The sequence below is a fragment of the Cylas formicarius genome, unplaced genomic scaffold (genome assembly GCF_029955315.1).
Source record: "Cylas formicarius isolate icCylForm1 unplaced genomic scaffold, icCylForm1.1 PGA_scaffold_10__41_contigs__length_53128322, whole genome shotgun sequence".
Classification (NCBI taxonomy): domain Eukaryota; kingdom Metazoa; phylum Arthropoda; class Insecta; order Coleoptera; family Brentidae; genus Cylas; species Cylas formicarius.
In genome coordinates, this window is record NW_026844214.1 from 50,235,486 (window position 1) to 50,255,505 (window position 20,020).

Genomic DNA, 20,020 nt, shown 5'->3' on the forward strand with positions numbered 1-20,020 from the left:
TAGGAGAAGCCTCTTTGAAAAAGAGAAGTCCTGTGTGGTGGTGGAGAGATAAGACCCCTAAATCTAAGGTTCAATCTGTAAATATCTGTCCGATATGTTATATTATTTGTCAAGTAAGGAGGACTGTTATTAAAAATAATGTTATGAAAAAATACCAAGGAGTGTAGTTTACGCCTATTCTGCATATTCAACCACTTAGCATCTGTGTAAGACTGGCAAGCAACTTTAAGAAGACGTATCCCTTTTGTAAATAATAGCCAACTTACTCTATAAAACGAAAATCTTTGTTAATTCTTAGGCCAACATTTTTTGCACAATTTGTAAACTGCAAAACTCTACCACTCACTTTTATGTTAAGTTCAGACATCAGATGGTCCCTATTCTTTCCAAAGAGCATATACAATGATCAATGATTACCTGTGTTGCGTCTTCAAAAAGTAAGGTGACTTATAAGTATTTATTTATTTATCAAAATTAATGTTGTCCGCCCCCTCCACTTATGGTAAGAACTTTCTAGTAGAACCTTCCTCCGTCCTTTCATAGGTTACTTGAGTTTTGGGGAAAGGAAAAACTCGCATGGGGGCAAAATTGCGGTTTTGTTTTTGGCCAAAAAGTCAGACACAGATAGCGATGAGTGATCAGGTGCATTATCCCACGATTCCGGACTTTTTCTTTGCATCGCAAACGGCGCATAAGTTGAAGGTAATTCTCCTGATGAACTCTTGATGTACTATACCACGGTAACCAAAGAAAACAGTAAGCAAAACCTTCAAATTTGATCGAACTAGACGTGCTTTTTTCAGTCTTGGCGATTCTGGGTTCTTCCAGTGACACGACTGGGCTTTGGTTTCGTCGTCATACCCATATACCATGATTCGTCACCAGTTATGACTTTCTGAGCACATCAGGATCATGATTGATGTCGTTTAACAGATCTTGAGCGATGCTAATATTTCTTGTTACACTTGAATTCTTAATTGTTCTACCATATTCATGGTTTGGTTTCCTCTAAGAGTGTGCAATATTTTCCATCATGGGTCGGTTGTTTCGTCAACCACAAAACAATAATTGTCGCCCACTTTTTTAATGTCATTTACAGTTGGCTTGTAAATGACATCAACACTACAGCTAGTATCGTAAAAAACTGACACAATATGGGATCTAAAGGCAGGTTTATGCAAACATTTTGAGTAACAAAAATTACCACGAGTATTTTTAAGAGTTCAGTGGATATCGAATGGTTCATTTTGGTTGTTTCGTCAACTGTTTTGGCCAAATGGGTAAGAGTACGCGAGACCCTTCGTTACTACAAGAAGGGTAAACTCTTGCGTTAATCAGCCTTTACTGTTTGTTTGAATAATAAATTATTGTAAGCAACAAAAGACATCTTTATTGGTAGTTTACAAAGATACGAGGACTGCCTTTTATATTTCAGGATTTTCTTAAATTATTCCTGCCTTCTGGCGACTAACCTTTTTATAGAGAAGTTTGACATTTTGAGGTTAGGTCTACTCAGTTAGGTTTTCGCCAAGAATCGTAAACCTAATAGGATTGCCTAATCCGCCAAACCTGTCCGCAACTGCAATGCGAAAACTCTTGCTGGCTCTGAAACTGACTCGAGTTTTGATGGGCTTTGAGTATTTGGAGTAGCATTTTATTTGGATAATCACTCACTAAACAGTACGTACGAGTGACATGGACGCGCGGCCTCTGAAGATGCCAAGTGATATTTTGGCGAAACGTCAGGCGAATGATCCTACTCCAGGGTCAAACAACGAACGGATGAACACCCGGATTACCACCAATATATATATATATATATATATATATATATATATATATATATATATATATATATATATATATATATATATATATATATATATATATATATATATATATATATATATATATATATATATATATATATATATATATATATATATATATATATATATATATATATATATATATATATATATATATATATATATATTCCGGGATATCATCCGTTCGCTCGTTGAACTCCGACTGGAATCCTGCATCCGACTGGAATCCTGCAAATCCTGCATCCGACTGGAATCCTGCAGACGTTTCGCCAAAATCTCACTTGGCATCTTCAATGCTCGCGCTCCGAAAACACTTCGAACACTGCAACAAACAACAAACAGTGTTTTCGGAGCGCGAGCATTGAAGATGCCAAGTGAGATTTTGGCGAAACGTCTGCAAGATTCCAGTCGGATGCAGGATTCCAGTCGGAGTTCAACGAGCGAACGGATGATATCCCGGAATATAGTGTTATCACATTTTTCCATCCGTGAATCAATACGTGAGAATATATATATATATATATATATATATATATATATATATATATATATATATATATATATATATATATATATATATATATATATATATATATATATATATATATATATATATATATATATATATATATATATATATATATATATATATATATATATATTCGGGGTTATAGCTTCCTGCGCCTTCCGGTTCCCAATTTCCATTCTCGGCGGTCATTCCAGTCACTTGGTCCCAAATTTCGTTCTGACATGGCTCGTTCTATACCTTTTTCCCACGTTATTTTAGGTCTTCCCCGTTTTCTATTTTCTCGAGGCCTCCGACTCATCATTTTCTTAGGTATTCTTCGGTCATCCATCCTTTGGACATGGCCAAACCATCTTTCGTTGCTGATTCTATCGCGTCTAGATATTCCAGCTGATCTTCTCCAAAAGTCCATTTCGATGGTATTTAATTTTTTTTCTGTTGTTTAATTTAGTTGCCATGTTTCACATCCGTATAATAGGACACTTTTAAAGACGGCATTATATAATCGGTGTTTCCTATCTTTACTTGTGTTTTCCGACCATAAAACAGAGTTTAAAGCTCCAATAATTTGTTTTCCTTTTATAAGCCTATTTTCTATCTCTCTCTCAGTCAGTCCGCTATGATCCATCATTGTTCCCAAGTATACATATTTTTCGCATGCTTCGATTTTTTGCCGTGTTCTAGGTCTAGTTCCTGTTGTACTCCACCGATGTTAAGATATTTTGTCTTCTTTAAATTCACTGACAGTCCCCATTTTTCATATTGTTCAATAAGCTTTCTTGCCATATATTGTAGATCTTCCTTGTCCTGGGCTATAATCACCTGGTCGTCTGCAAAATGTAGTGTGTATAGGGTGGTTGCGTCATCTATCTCTATTCCCATGCCCTGGCAGCTCCTTCTCCAATATCTCAAATCTTCATTGAGATATATTTTGAACAGTGTCGGGGACAGAGAACATCCTTGTCGCAGGCCCTTCGTAACGGCAAAACCTTCTGACATTTCTTTGCCTATTTTAACTTTTGAGGTACTCTCTTTCCTTTATGGCTTCTATTATTGTTGTGTCAATGGATGATTTCATCAGTACTTCCCAGAGTTTGTTTATAGGTACCTTATCGTATGCTTTGGTCAGATCTACAAATAGTAGATGAGTTTCTCTATTTGTGGTAGTTTTCTTTTCAGTTAAACTGATTTAAACTAAAAATATTATCAATGCATGTTCTGCCTGCTGTTCAATTTCAGATGGTTCGTATTCATTTTCTATAATATTTCGAAGGACTTTTCCATACAATCGACTAATGGAGCTTGTTACGGATATGCACCTATAGTTTTCGTATAGATCTTTCCTGCCTTTTTTATGTATCAGTATCATGCCCTCTTTCATTCTTCTGGTACTGTTTCGCCATTAATGTATTTTTCGTTAGCAAACCTATGAGATTATTCGAAGCATATTTCAACAATTCTGCAGGTATACCTTCTGGGCCGCTGGCTCTATTATTCTTCATAGTTTTAAGAGCAGCTGTTACCAAATCTGACTGTATTGTGATGTATGTACACTGCACACTGTTGGAGATCTTGAAAGATATTTGTCCCGATGTTCTGTTAAGTCCCGTTGGTAATGTTGTTTCCGTGTTTTTAAATGTATAAGAGGTAGTGGTGTGACTTGGCGGTGGTCCGATTTCAGATTCTTGATCACTTGCTTCGTAGAATCCTAATAAGTGTGCCTTATTTACTGCATCTAAAACATTATGATTCCGGCATACCTTTTTAGCATTTAATTCGTCTAATATACTAACTTTTATGATTTACTTGAAGCGCAGCACTTCTTCCACGGATGCTAAATTCGCGAAAAACCATTTTAACAATAATGCGCAATATTCAGTCAACGTTGTTTACTAATATATCAAACATAAATATATTTTTATTTGTCAGCCAGGGCAAAACGAATGGGCTAAAATATAAAGTGTGTTACATCAATGTAATCGGAATAAGATATTCTATTAAACACATTTATAATATACAGGGTGTTTTCTTTTATACGTCACTTGGAAAAAAACTTTGCTACTAACCTTATATTTTCCTTTTTTGTTTATCTTGATGTCTCTAAAAACATCTGACTAGCCATTGTCTTTCCCTTAACTATGAATAAATTATTGGTGATTGGTTTACCTGGTAACAATAGGTAGGAAGGAGGAGGGGGGAAGATTCCGTCAAAAGCTAGGACAACATACTTTGAGACACACTTCAGTGGACGTCTTTTTTTTAGGTGGTGATATGGGAGGAATTATTCTGCAGACGTTATCGGTGCTGTATCCGGACAGTGTATTAGGATTTCACAGCAACATGGTACTGATTTACACGGTCAAAGGGCACCTTTATCCGTTTCTGAGCGCGATCAATCCTTCGTGGGTGGTCAAGGAGCATCATTACGATCGAGTGTATCCTCTTATCGACAAGGCTCTTTTCATTCTCCAAGAATCTGCTTATCTTCACCTACAAGCTACCAAACCGGATAGTTTAGGTGAAACCGTAAAAGTATTTTCCTTTTTGTTTTGTTAATTATTAAGAAAGTATAAGTATAAGAAAGTGACTAACTGATACGAATTACGGAAAGACCCGGGCAAGCTGTAAGAATGAAATATGGCCGAACAGGTCCGCACTTTGCTTAAAATTTAATTATTTGGGGTTTTGTTTAGGAAATATACTAAACAATATTTATTAATTTATGTATGTATTTATGTTTAAATCTAAAAAAAAATTACAAATTATTTTTATTATCCACTTAAATTACTTAAAATTATTCACATAATATATTAGTATCACTATCGCTATCATCGCCTGTTCTAATTATTATTTGTTCTATATTATTTGCAATATGGATATTCGATTGTTCTGCTTTTTCTATATATTTCTATATATTTAACAGAATTTGCCCAACTTTGTGGGGAGATGTTAAAAACTTGGGTTCCTATAAGTTTGAGGACAATGGAGTTAACACGGGGAAAACATTGTTACGACGAATTTCACATTTCAGTTGGTGCCAAACATGTTCAATGGGATTAAATATACAGTGGCAAGGTGGAAGGAAGCCTTAAAACTGTATGCCCTAGATTTTTGGGATAATTATCACAGACGTATTCATTTTGTAGGTTCAAGCTTTGTAGAACCTCAATTAATTGCTTTTTGATATAACCTTCGTAAAAATGAATGTCGTTGTTATACATGTAGTTTTGGATTGTTGCTTTTGTGTCACCCGAGGAAAGGGTTTTAGTCAATTGTCTACTGTGATAACTTGCATTGTCCATTACAATGACGCTATTAGGAGGAATGTTTGAAATTAGTTTGTTTTTAAACCAACTTTCAAATAAATCAGCGGTGGCGTCTTCATGGTAATCCCACAGAAGAATCTTTAATATTTTTCGCAGACAGAGAAAGTCCATTTGGAATCCAACCATCTTTAGAGTCAGCATGCAAAATAGTTATTCGTTTGCCTCTTTTTGATGGCGCGTTTGTTTTTGACTTATCAGTTGAGTCAACCCAACTCTTTTCCGGAGTATCATAAGTGTAGAACCAGGTTTCATCCAAGTAAATAATTGGCCTTTGTTGTTCTCCGTAAATCATAATTTTTTCTAGATATTCCAGTGGCCATTTCCGAATTCTAAAAGATTCCATTAAAACTTGCTTTTTGTCAATTTTTTTAAATCTAAAACCCATGTGTTAAATACACTTCCATAAGGTAGTTCTGCCACACTTAACACCGGTTTCATCTTTTTCAAGCCACCTAATTAATATATCTAATGAAGGCACGCTTTGTTCCTCGTATAACTGGTAAAGTTTACGCCGTATTATGTCTTGATCACTTTCATCTACACTCAAGAAAATGTCAACATCGCTTCATTTTTTCCTCGCTGAAATGGGATTATTCACAATTTTCCATACAATTGATGTTGGAATTTCCGTCAATGTGCTTGCTTGCTGGTCCCATGTTCAATGAGAGTCAAATAAACATTGTTTATAAATTCCTTAGTCTCAGTAGAATAGTGTTTTCTACATTTGGGCGAGAGCATCTCCTGAGATACACTAGACTCGCACATATTTTGCATAATTCGCACATGATTCAACACACGCTGTATTACACACTAAAAAAAGAATAATTAGTAATAAACTTAAACCAAGTAGTATACCAAACCAAAGAATATGAAACAAAGGTACGGCCCACAATTTTACCTGAATTTAAATTCCGAAACTTTAGGTAATAATCTTGTTGCATTGTATGTTAATGACCTCCCTTGGATAATCCCATTCAAAAGCAATTGGTCACTTTCTTATATCTATGAACAGACATTACCTAGACTTTCTTGAAGAAGTCATTCCCGAATTACGCGAAGATATTCCCTTCGTATATTATAATGGTATATACCTTGAGGTGCCACAAATCATAGCAAAGCAATTACTTACTTTCTTATATCTATGAACAGATCATATATTTCTTTCTTTCTGATATATTTCTTGAGTGTCGACCATTTGTGGCAGTGTTTGCTAATCGTTTTTCTGTATGTGTCGAAAAAGTTATTTTACGAGAACATGATGGAGAACAGTGAAAAACGTGTATGAAACTTTAATCAGCAGATGGCTTATTAAACTAGAAGCTTTAAAAGAAACCTATCTATTTCCAAAACGAGAATATCGTCGAAATTGATATTATTAATAGTGAAGAATTGAAGAAAAGGACTAAACCTAGTGTTTTTTAAAGTCACCGTATGGACAATAATGATCAGGACCCAATAAGAAGGAAACTAAGGTGTAAGTGAGCGGTGCTTACAATAGTTTTTCAATTTTGAATGGCGATTGTACTCAGTAAATTGGCATGAGTGTAAATTCCAAGTGTGGAAATAAATGCTGTTGCCCTGATCCACTTCAAAGTAGTAGCAGCTCTAATTTTAGCTCTGATGATGAAGATGTTTCATAGCAAATACAAACTAAATATGTATGTGTATATATATGTATATTTACTCTTGGCAAATTTGGTACTGTTTTAATTTGTCTTGCATGGACAGAATTTTCGGACAACAGCATATTTAACAATTTTTTATGTAGATTCGCCTACTTAAATATTCGCATATCATTAAGGGAAGCCCTGATCTATTATCACATGGAATATACATAGATACACCTCTGAGTACGGGCGTACTAGTTCAATTAATAAATACCAAGTATAACTGATTCTGCCTTTCTTACTCTGAAGATAATCCTGATCCTTAGTGACGAACAGATAAACATTTAGAATGGAACAACATGACGAACAATGTATTTAGTTCTGTCTGGCACTCCCGAATATATATTTTTCTATAATCGCAAGTACTTTGCCACTGTAAGATTTTTATGTTTTGCAGTCTGCTATGAAGTATGAAAACTTTTTGCTTTTTTTTTGTTTTTTTTTTTGCTTTTTACAAAACGTCTGGAGTCGAACTCGCTGACGTTTCGCCAATCATCCTGTTGGCTTCTTCAGAGCTTGACTGAAACTGACTCGCATTTTACTCTGTACCTGCTTATATTTGTTTGCTTGGGACGGAGCTAATGAGGGGCGTAAACACAGTCTTCAACCTGAGTCGCGGTTAAGATTGTTAGGTTGTTTATAGATTATTATTATTAGATTGATTAGATGTAAGAATTTTAGTTTTATCGAATAAAATTTTATGGCTGGTTTCATGATTGTGTTCGGCAACAGCTGACGAGTTTATTCGTCTTAGTCATAAGGCTCTATATATATATATATATATATATATATATATATATATATATATATATATATATATATATATATATATATATATATATATATATATATATATATATATATATATATATATATATATATATATATAGAGCCTTATGACTAAGACGAATAAACTCGTCAGCTGTTGCCGAACACAATCATGAAACCAGCCATAAAATTTTATTCGATAAAACTAAAATTCTTACATCTAATCAATCTAATAATAATAATCTATAAACAACCTAACAATCTTAACCGCGACTCAGGTTGAAGACTGTGTTTACGCCCCTCATTAGCTCCGTCCCAAGCAAACAAATATAAGCAGGTACAGAGTAAAATGCGAGTCAGTTTCAGTCAAGCTCTGAAGAAGCCAACAGGATGATTGGCGAAACGTCAGCGAGTTCGACTCCAGACGTTTTGTAAAAAGCAAAAAAAAAAACAAAAAAAAAGCAAAAAGTTTTCATACTTCATAGCAGACTGCAAAACATAAAAATCTTACAGTGGCAAAGTACTTGCGATTATAGAAAAATATATATTCGGGAGTGCCAGACAGAACTAAATACATTGTTCGTCATGTTGTTCCATTCTAAATGTTTATCTGTTCGTCACTAAGGATCAGGATTATCTTCAGAGTAAGAAAGGCAGAATCAGTTATACTTGGTATTTATTAATTGAACTAGTACGCCCGTACTCAGAGGTGTATCTATGTATATTCCATGTGATAATAGATCAGGGCTTCCCTTAATGATATGCGAATATTTAAGTAGGCGAATCTACATAAAAAATTGTTAAATATGCTGTTGTCCGAAAATTCTGTCCATGCAAGACAAATTAAAACAGTACCAAATTTGCCAAGAGTAAATATACATATATATACACATACATATTTAGTTTGTATTTGCTATGAAACATCTTCATCATCAGAGCTAAAATTAGAGCTGCTACTACTTTGAAGTGGATCAGGGCAACAGCATTTATTTCCACACTTGGAATTTACACTCATGCCAATTTACTGAGTACAATCGCCATTCAAAATTGAAAAACTATTGTAAGCACCGCTCACTTACACCTTAGTTTCCTTCTTATTGGGTCCTGATCATTATTGTCCATACGGTGACTTTAAAAAACACTAGGTTTAGTCCATTTCTTCAATTCTTCACTATTAATAATATCAATTTCGACGATATTCTCGTTTTGGAAATAGATAGGTTTCTTTTAAAGCTTCTAGTTTAATAAGCCATCTGCTGATTAAAGTTTCATACACGTTTTTCACTGTTCTCCATCATGTTCTCGTAAAATAACTTTTTCGACACATACAGAAAAACGATTAGCAAACACTGCCACAAATGGTCGACACTCAAGAAATATATCAGAAAGAAAGAAATATATGATCTGTTCATAGATATAAGAAAGTAAGTAATTGCTTTGCTATGATTTGTGGCACCTCAAGGTATATACCATTATAATATACGAAGGGAATATCTTCGCGTAATTCGGGAATGACTTCTTCAAGAAAGTCTAGGTAATGTCTGTTCATAGATATAAGAAAGTGACCAATTGCTTTTGAATGGGATTATCCAAGGGAGGTCATTAACATACAATGCAACAAGATTATTACCTAAAGTTTCGGAATTTAAATTCAGGTAAAATTGTGGGCCGTACCTTTGTTTCATATTCTTTGGTTTGGTATACTACTTGGTTTAAGTTTATTACTAATTATTCTTTTTTTAGTGTGTAATACAGCGTGTGTTGAATCATGTGCGAATTATGCAAAATATGTGCGAGTCTAGTGTATCTCAGGAGATGCTCTCGCCCAAATGTAGAAAACACTATTCTACTGAGACTAAGGAATTTATAAACAATGTTTATTTGACTCTCATTGAACATGGGACCAGCAAGCAAGCACATTGACGGAAATTCCAACATCAATTGTATGGAAAATTGTGAATAATCCCATTTCAGCGAGGAAAAAATGAAGCGATGTTGACATTTTCTTGAGTGTAGATGAAAGTGATCAAGACATAATACGGCGTAAACTTTACCAGTTATACGAGGAACAAAGCGTGCCTTCATTAGATATATTAATTAGGTGGCTTGAAAAAGATGAAACCGGTGTTAAGTGTGGCAGAACTACCTTATGGAAGTGTATTTAACACATGGGTTTTAGATTTAAAAAAATTGACAAAAAGCAAGTTTTAATGGAATCTTTTAGAATTCGGAAATGGCCACTGGAATATCTAGAAAAAATTATGATTTACGGAGAACAACAAAGGCCAATTATTTACTTGGATGAAACCTGGTTCTACACTTATGATACTCCGGAAAAGAGTTGGGTTGACTCAACTGATAAGTCAAAAACAAACGCGCCATCAAAAAGAGGCAAACGAATAACTATTTTGCATGCTGACTCTAAATATGGTTGGATTCCAAATGGACTTTCTCTGTCTGCGAAAAATATTAAAGATTCTTCTGTGGGATTACCATGAAGACGCCACCGCTGATTTATTTGAAAGTTGGTTTAAAAACAAACTAATTTCAAACATTCCTCCTAATAGCGTCATTGTAATGGACAATGCAAGTTATCACAGTAGACAATTGACTAAAACCCTTTCCTCGGGTGACACAAAAGCAACAATCCAAAACTACATGTATAACAACGACATTCATTTTTACGAAGGTTATATCAAAAAGCAATTAATTGAGGTTCTACAAAGCTTGAACCTACAAAATGAATACGTCTGTGATAATTATCCCAAAAATCTAGGGCATACAGTTTTAAGGCTTCCTTCCACCTTGCCACTGTATATTTAATCCCATTGAACATGTTTGGCACCAACTGAAATATATATTATAAAGAAAGCTCTAAGACGACGACTCACTAAAACCCAAGAAAAAGAAGAAGAGGACAAACCTATAGCCAAAGCTCCCCTGCCTTATGTCAAAGGAACAACAGACAAAATGAGCAGAGTGCTTAAGAAAAACAAAATAGCAACTATCTTCAATTCAGACAAGAAAATTGCCAATGTAATTCCATCAGCAAAAACAAAAATTCCACTGGAGGACCAAGGATTGTATGAAATACCCTGCAAGGACTGTGACAAGAGCTACATTGGCCAGACAAACAGAAGGATACAGGTACGAAGAGAGGAACACCGCAACGCTGTGACCAAAGACGAAAGAACTTCTTCAATAGTCCAACATGTAAGGAATATTGGACACACGAATAGCCTCAGAAGCTAGACTTTTAGACCCGCTGAATTTAAGGCCCCCTTTTAGTGAATTTATCCCGATAATTAGAGCAAAGATGTGGCACATCTGGGCCATCAAGTGGAGAGAGTGGGGCCGTTCAAAGGGCAGACTTTATAGTGCAGTTTATAAGACACCTCCAACAGTTCCATGGTTCCATAAACTGCAGCTGTCTAGAAAGGAGATTACAACAGTGTGCAGAATGAGGAGTAATCATTGTAGTTCCCCAGCACATCTTTACAAGATAAACGTCAAAATATCTAACCTGTGTGCTTGTGGAGGGGTGGGAGATATTGAACATATTTTGTTTGATTGTGCTCTGCATCGGAATAACTCCCAAATTTTGTATGAGTCCCTCATTGATGCCAGCTTACCCGCTCCTATTAGTGCCTTTTCTGCACTTTTTCACCCTGGATGTATGGATTCTGTTGCACGACTTGTGGTTAGATTCCTTGATGCATGTGGTATCTGCTTATAACCGCTTTTGGATTTGCTAGCTCATGGTCTATGGGTTGGTTTTAATCATCATGTATATTAGTTAGAATTTCAAAAGAAGAACTCCTTCGCTGGAGAAGATCCGAAAACTCTCGACATTTAGAACTTCTGAGATTAGTCTCCTTCGCTGGAGAAGATCCGAAAATCCTCGACATTTGGAACTTTAAAGTTTAGTCTCCTTCGCTGGAGAAGATCTGACAATCCTCGACATTTGGAACTTCAAAAATCAGTCTTCTTCGCCAGAGAAGATACGAAAATCCTCGACATTTAAAATTTCAAAATTCTGTCTCCTTCCTGGAGAAGATCCGAGAATCCTCGACGGAAGTCGGCAATGGGCGAATGATCCTGGTAGTCGTGCCCAACAGCTATCTGTGAAACGCATCATTGAATTGAATTGAATAGACTTTGACAACACGAGGACAATTGCTAGAGAAGAACACAAATATAAAAGAATAGTCAGGGAAGCTATCGAAATAGAAAAACACCAAAATAATCTAAACACAAGAGACGATACACAACGATTACCAACAGCTTGGAAACCGGTTATAAAACCAAAAACAATAAAGAGAACAGCCCCCACTCCCGTTCCACCTCGTCGCCCAGACAACGATAACGCCCTACTAACTAACCAACCAGCACAAACCAGTCGGCATATAAAGCAGCGACAAACCAGCCGAGCACCAGTTCAAGCCGAGTTCAGACGAGAAGCAGAACGACCCGACTTGAAAATGGCAAGTGAGATCTTGCCGAAACGTTGTCAGCAGAGGACTACCTCCACTTGGAGCCAGCCAGACCAGACGCGGAGTAAAACCCGGAAGAATTTACAACTCACATATAACATTAACGTTCATAATTTTTCATATAATGAAAAAGCACATTTTTTTAAAATGTTCAAATGCGTATGGATCGGGGCCTTTCGCTATTCGTTTAACTGAATTAATACTTCATTAATTTAGCTCATTATTTATATAAAGAATTAAATAAAAAAAATTTCAGGGGTGGCGATGACCGATTCCCCGGTGGGTTTGGCCGCCTACATATTAGAAAAGTTCGTTACCGGTTCCAACTTCACTTGGATACACCACGGAGGAAATTTACTAGAAAAGTTCTCGTTCGACGAGCTGATAGACAACATCATGATTTACTGGTTGACGAGTACGGCTACTTCCTCATTCCGTTTGTATGCCGAGAGTTTTACGAAGATGGCGTTCTACAATATTTTAAGGTGAACCTGACCTTAGGAGCTAAGAAAAAGTTTAGTTCTCCGCGGTTTCGATCAGTGAATCGCAATTTGAATATTGAATTACCAAACATAAAATCGTAGGGCCCAGCCTAAGCTTACCCAAATGTGGAAATAAATCTTTCAGAGGTAGTTTCATACCAAAGATGCAAAAAACAATTTCAGCCCCACATAGTCGTCTTATTATTTCAATGGTTGCAAAAGTGATATATTTTAATTAAAAAATGTAAATTATTAACTAACCAAACCATACTTTCATTTGCATATTATATAATATGTCGTAGGTAATGATACCAATATTAATAAATACAATTTTCGTCCTAGTTTTTCAGGACCAATACGATGGGAATCGAATAGAGAATAATAACATACTTTTCTTTATTATAAGAGTTAAATTTTATAAAACTGTAAAGGAAATTTCGTAATGAAAGAAGTTTTATTTATTTGAGCAAGAATTACGATTGTTTTACTATATTTTTACAATTGCATTTTTTTGAGGAACATTTTCCTTTCCAGATGCGTCTTTTAAAACTTTGTCCACGAGTAAGGGACTGCATTACTATAATTTCTCTTACCGATTTCTCAACATCGTGAGGAACATCTTCGTATGATATAAAAAATTGTTTTAAAACTCCCTGTTTAGGTTCTAATTTACATAAATTGTTATCGTCATCTCTATCCAAAACAACGCATATCAAATATTTTGAATCCGTTTTCCCACGATCAATGTCTCTAGTTGAAACTCTAACATTTTAATATCAATTAAAACTTTCTTCTCGTTTAAAACAGTATTTAAGTCAAAACTTCCATCTTTATCTTCAATTTGGTTACATAATAAACCATCATCCAAAATTTTTTCTAAATTCATTGTTTACTTCACCTGCACGTCCTTCTAGTAATTGCTCTATATCTTCTTCTGTTTCCAGCTGTTTAACAGATTCCATAGGTTAATTTGATGTTTTCAAACCCAATTTCATTCGATACACCCTAACATACGTAAGTTGGAAGCTAATAATAACCTTCCATTCTTAGATATTCTTATCAATAGAAAATCAGACCTAACATTGGGCCATTGTGTTTACAGAAAACCTACGCACACAGACCGATACCTTAATGCATGGCCACATCACCATCCGGCCCAAAAATCATCGGTTATCAACTCTTTTGTTTACAGAGCCGTGAAACTATCTCAGCCCGAGTCACTGAAAACAGAATTAAAACACCTTACCTCTGCTCTTCTTTCTAATAATTTCCACATTAAAGATATTAAGCGTCAAAACCAGATTTACCACTTGTCCAAAAATCTCTCAACATCGGTCCGTTTGTTTAATAATATTAAATTCTTTGTTGTAATTTTCTGTTGAGAGTGGCGTATTAATAAATTGCACCGAACATCGGCTACAATCCGTCCATTATCTCTAAACTCTCTATATCCGAACCTAATACAGAACACGAACAATTTAAAACAATTACATACATAGGAGAACCCAGTGAAAAAGTTTCAAAACATTTGTCAAAATGTGGTTTAAAACTAGCTTTCAGAACTAACAACACAATAGGATAATTTTAAAGAAACAATAATAATGCATTAACAAACATAAAAGAGCGTTTAAAAACAATAGTCTAGATTCTAATTATGCTACACACTTAAACAGAGAAAAACACAGTTTCGACGACAATTTTGATATTTTACATACAGCCACAAAAAGTAGAAAATTAAATTTATTGGAAGCCATGGAAATTGACAAAATGAGATATTGAAATTTCTTGTTTAACGATCAGTTAGATTTAAATACCTCTCCTTTATTGAACTTAAATTTTCACAACAACAATTAAGGATTTATTGCCACTTTTCGGTATATATAGTAGCAGGTAGTTTGTAAATATTACATTTGACAAAGACGCGGAGTTGTAAAAATATACAATTTCGTGAAAGTCAGAACTTTTAGTTCTTATTTATTTTGACAAAATTTAAAAATGGAGTGTTCCAAATTGTGCATCCTAACAATCTCCAAAACTTTTGTACTCACGATTTTCTCATAACTTTTGGCCAAAAAACCGCGCACGGATATCAGTTTCTATTTCAGAGGCTGACTCGCCCCGTACAGTTGTCTAGGGAGTCAAAATGTAAGGCTGTTGTTTTTTAAGACAACGGCGTTAAATATTGTAAAAAATAAAACCGAGCTACAAAATATAAATCATTCTCGCAATACGTTCTAAGTTTTATAGTTTCCTATATGAGGATTTAAGGCAGAGATTCATAATGCTAGCATCATTAAGTGCTTTTGAAAAACATCTAAAAAAATGATAATAATAAAAATAATAAAAAAGTCTTTGATTTACACGTAAGGTTAGAAGTTCAGGATTAAGTAGAAACATTTATTAGCACTAGTCCCTTTAATATGTGGCAGGGTATCTTTTTAATAAAATTTGATTAATCATTGATGCTACAGGGTATTTTCGAATAAGTAGAAGCGTTTTTTTTTAATATCAGCTGATATATATCGTTCTTAAGAGTTTAATCTAAATTGCAATAAGTACATATTTAAGTCCTTATCCTCGAGCTTTGACCCTGCCAGGCTGTTTTCACTGGATAGTTCAAAGTACCTGTACTCTACTTATCTTGCAGGTAAGTTTGAAAATAATCATTTTTGTCTTGTGTGCTTGAAAAATAACAACATTTTTCTTCTTTTTTAAGACTATTCTTATAATTAAACATTTCTTGAGGGTTCCTGTTTTTTAACACTTTAAAATGTGGAGACTGTGGAATGAAGCAGATGTTACCCCGTTAGAAGAGGACATGGAAAACAACGCAGAATTTTAAGACGAAGTGGAGATGGTAGTCGTACCTAATGACAATTTAGAAGACGAACTAACTCAGAAAAAAAAAACGCATCCATTTGTATTCGTATATTAAACAAATTGTTTTGAATGTTGAATGACACGACCAAAGTTCCGAAGTCAATATTATAATCTTTATTTAGCATTATGTTACCTAAAAAATATAAAATACAAATTCTAAATATAAAATATAAAATTCCAGATAAACGGAAACCAAAAGCCAAAGACACAGAAATCAGAATTTTGACAATACATGGCGTCCTAAAAGTCTTTTAAATTCATTAAGAGTATGTAATGTAGAGTTTTGTACATGACTAGAATAACATTCTCTGAACATAAAATTATCACAATTCCTTGTATTGTAAGAACGAATGTCTCTGAAATAGGTAAGTTTTTCATAAACATAAATGGGAACACAGTGCTGTTTAATTTTAAAAATAAATACATAGACATTAAACATTACTTTTTGTTTTACGGACAAGAAATTAAGAACACTCAACATGCTTTTATAATATCATCTAAAATATTTACAATATCGTTTATGTACATAAGAAACAACAATGGTCCCAAAACTGTCCCCTGAGGAAAACCATGCTCTACAGTTATGCAATCAGAAATGCAATTTTTATATTACGTTTTTTGTACCCTATCTGTTAAATACGAACAAAGCCATTTATACGCTGTACCCTTAATACCCATTTTGTACAATTTTCTTAACAGTCTAGTTCTACTTATTACACAAATTTACCATCCTCCAATGCCCTCAAGAAATCATCACAGACAGTAACGACGACAGATTCGCATGAATGTTTGGAGCGAAATCCCGACTGGTTAGGCACTAAAACATTGTTTACGTCACAATAGCTTTGCAGCTGCTGTTTCACCGCAACCTCAAGAACCTTCTCATAAACTGGAACGGTATAAATTGGTCTAAACTCTTGACATAGCTTGGTGTTCGGAACCTTCTGTACAGGGATCACCATTGACGTTTTCCATGCCTCCGGAAAAATTCCACTCGTAAGGGAGGTGTTCACAATGTCCAACAATCGATTTCCAACAACTGCACAGGCATCAATCAATACACTCTTTGAGACACCACACTCATCCCCAGTCACATTTTTTAATTCTCTTATTATTTTTTTTAGGTCCTGCGTAGTTATGGTATTAAAGTGATTTATTTCTCCATAAGTTGGTATATTAGTGATATCATTCACAGCCTGCGCTGGCGGAATGCCAGTCATATGTCTTGCTCAAGTGAAACAATTCGCTGGCTAAACTGCAACTCATCGGGATGTATACCTTTTTTATTTTGAAGTTGCATTTTTAAATTTTTCGACATTTCTTTAGAGTTTGTTTTATTTCTATCAATAATATTTTTGAAAAATCTGTCTTTTTCTAATTTCATGCAGCTTACAATGCGATTTTTTTTTTGCTCAAGTACCTCTCTTTTATACAAACAGTGCATTTGATAAATCATTTCTTTTATCACAGGGGTTATCCACTTTTTGTTTTGAAATTTATGTTGAACATACAATTTTACTTTCGGAACATTTGGTTTATTATAATATTTGTAAGAAAAATTGTTGCAAATAGGATAGTCAAGTGGAAAGTGAGAGAAGATGCTGGTACTTTGCGAGTTTTTGAAAAGCAACGCGCACGTCTAATTATTATTATTATTATTATACTTTGTCTATTAATTTATTTGTAATTATTAAAGCTTTTCAAAAAAATCAGTACATATATAAACCCCTGTATCAGCGCGAAATACATATCTGATTGATATTTAAAGCAAAAAAGTACAGTCGAAACTCTATATAGCCAAATTGAAGGGACTGCCTTTTTTTTCGTTATATCGTTCTACAACGATATCGTTATAAAGAGTTATAGACACTTGAACAATAAAAATGCGCATATGTGTTCTGTAATATTTAATTATTTTATATACATACTGTTCTATATGCGAGTTTTTTATATCGCAGTTTAGTTTAGGTTTTCTTTGTAAACCGTGATGCGGTACGTTTTCCTAGGGCTATCCACGGCAGTTACTTGCCGGGCCGCGTATTGTACGGAGTCGTGAGTAAACGGTTGCATTGTCGTGGTCCAGTTTCATTTCACGTTAAATGAATACATAACACATACTTTGGAACATTTTATATAAATATATAAGAACTACATTTAATGTTTCAAATAATTGATCATTTTCTTTTGAATTTTTTTAGTATGCCAATACGCATCTCGTACTTTGGTTTAAATTTTCACCATTTCTTCTAGAGGGGCATTTTCCCCATGATACATAAAAGGTTTCTCTAGCAACTTAACTGTTGATGGTCCCAAGTCAACTTCTTCATCTTCTTCTTCCTCTTGGTGCTCTTCCTCACGCTTTCTTGCTCGCTGTAGTTGATTTTACAATCACGACTAGTTTTCTTTTTTCTCTCCCACTCATATTGGCAGCTGCTAACCCTGTTATACGTTCTTTAGAAAGTTTTCCACCCCACACTGGCGTCGTTTTGTAAAAATACCAATTTCGTCAGCATTAAAAATGTCATCAGCAGGGTAGTAGTTTTGGCCACGTCTTCTCTAGCCAATCGTTAGTGACGTTTCTGTCGACATCACGGGCTTCGCCATTTATCTGTCCATAATTTATACCGTGTCTCTGTTTGAACTTCGCCAACCATCCTTCCGAAGCCTTGAAATCGATCATGCCAAGCTGTTGAGCAAACCTTTCTGCTTTTAGTTGTACGACAGGTCCAGGAAGTGGTACATTTTTAAGACGTTACTGGTGGACCCACTGCAATAATGCCAGATAAAAATCTTCAAATTTTGGCTTTCTTAGTTTGTACTAGAACTGCCTGCCGCTTCAGCCTGAATGATTTTTGCTTTGTACTTCCAAATCTTGGATACAGTCGATGGTGTAAGTCCGTATCGACGTCCCACATCACTTTTCTTTTCGCCCCGTTGTATCTCCCGAATTAAAGCAACTTTATCATCTAGATATAAAATTGTTGGCTTACATGCTCGCCGTATTCACTAAGTCAAATTAGAACTAATTGAAACAATGGTGTGCTTTTATACATACCGATAAAGGCATTCACATAATCGCTTATTACGAAAAAAACACTAGGTAATTAGATTATTAGGTATTAATACATAGCTCGGTATGGAGACCTAATAGTACAACACATTTTGTTCGTGATACAGAGTTTTACGTTATATACGAGTTTCGTTATAGGGAGTTTTCACTGTATATGAGTTACGATTTTAAATAATAGAGTTTTGGTATGTAATAATTATAATCAAATCAAATCCATTAACCAGTGAAATAATATTGGCAATATTGCTTCAGCTAACCTTTAATCAACTGACGTTCCATGCATTGAACAAAAATAAGTCGAAGGTTGCAAATTTAACAAGTTTTTATTTGAAAATGTATGAGTATCGCGAGTTTTTTTTGTATGGCTAACAAATTCTTCCCGATTTTTAGGAATCCCGTCAAAGTTCCGTCATCAATCGCGAGATACAGGTACGACCTTTACAGTCCCGACGGCATACTCAGCGAAATTTACCCCAATTTGGTACAGTTGACGGATCACGACGGCGGCCATTTTGCTGCGTTCGAAAACCCGTCGGTTTTTTCTAACGACGTGCTGAGCGCGATCGAAAAGTTTGAAACATTTCACAATTGTAAATAAAATGTTTAAAGATCTGACTTAACATATCCATATGCATAATCGAGAAGAGAGAAAATTGTATTTATATTTTTAATTTTATTGAATTATTTTCAAAAGTAAATATTAACAATTAGCAGTAAATAAGGTCACTGATGAACTATACATCGAACTAACAAATAAACATCGGTTATTGATAAACTGAATTCTTTCTACTTTTAATGTTGTGCTAACTAATTAACTTGGACCTAATTAATTTTGAAGAAAGTGCTAATAGCTAATAGAAACACACATATAGATATCAAGCATTTTAATAAGAGTTATTTTAAAGAAAAAGCATCTTCACTACCAACCGAGATATCAATGTTAGGCCCTTTTGAAAAACAAAACATAATTAATGCATTT

At 34.7% G+C, this 20,020-nt stretch overlaps 1 protein-coding gene across 1 annotated transcript in view; it reads left to right on the top strand.

Moving 5' to 3' along the window:
- Nucleotides 1–19,800, top strand: part of LOC132703011 (juvenile hormone epoxide hydrolase 2-like) — a 30,541-nt gene extending 10,741 nt beyond the window's left edge. Inside the window, exons 3-5 of the mRNA XM_060672009.1 lie at nucleotides 4,619–4,873; nucleotides 12,866–13,094; nucleotides 19,432–19,800. Of these exons, the coding sequence (XP_060527992.1) occupies nucleotides 4,619–4,873; nucleotides 12,866–13,094; nucleotides 19,432–19,639 (692 nt within the window). The 3' untranslated portion in view covers nucleotides 19,640–19,800. The remainder of the gene's footprint in view (nucleotides 1–4,618; nucleotides 4,874–12,865; nucleotides 13,095–19,431) is intronic.
- Nucleotides 19,801–20,020: the final 220 nt, after the last annotated feature.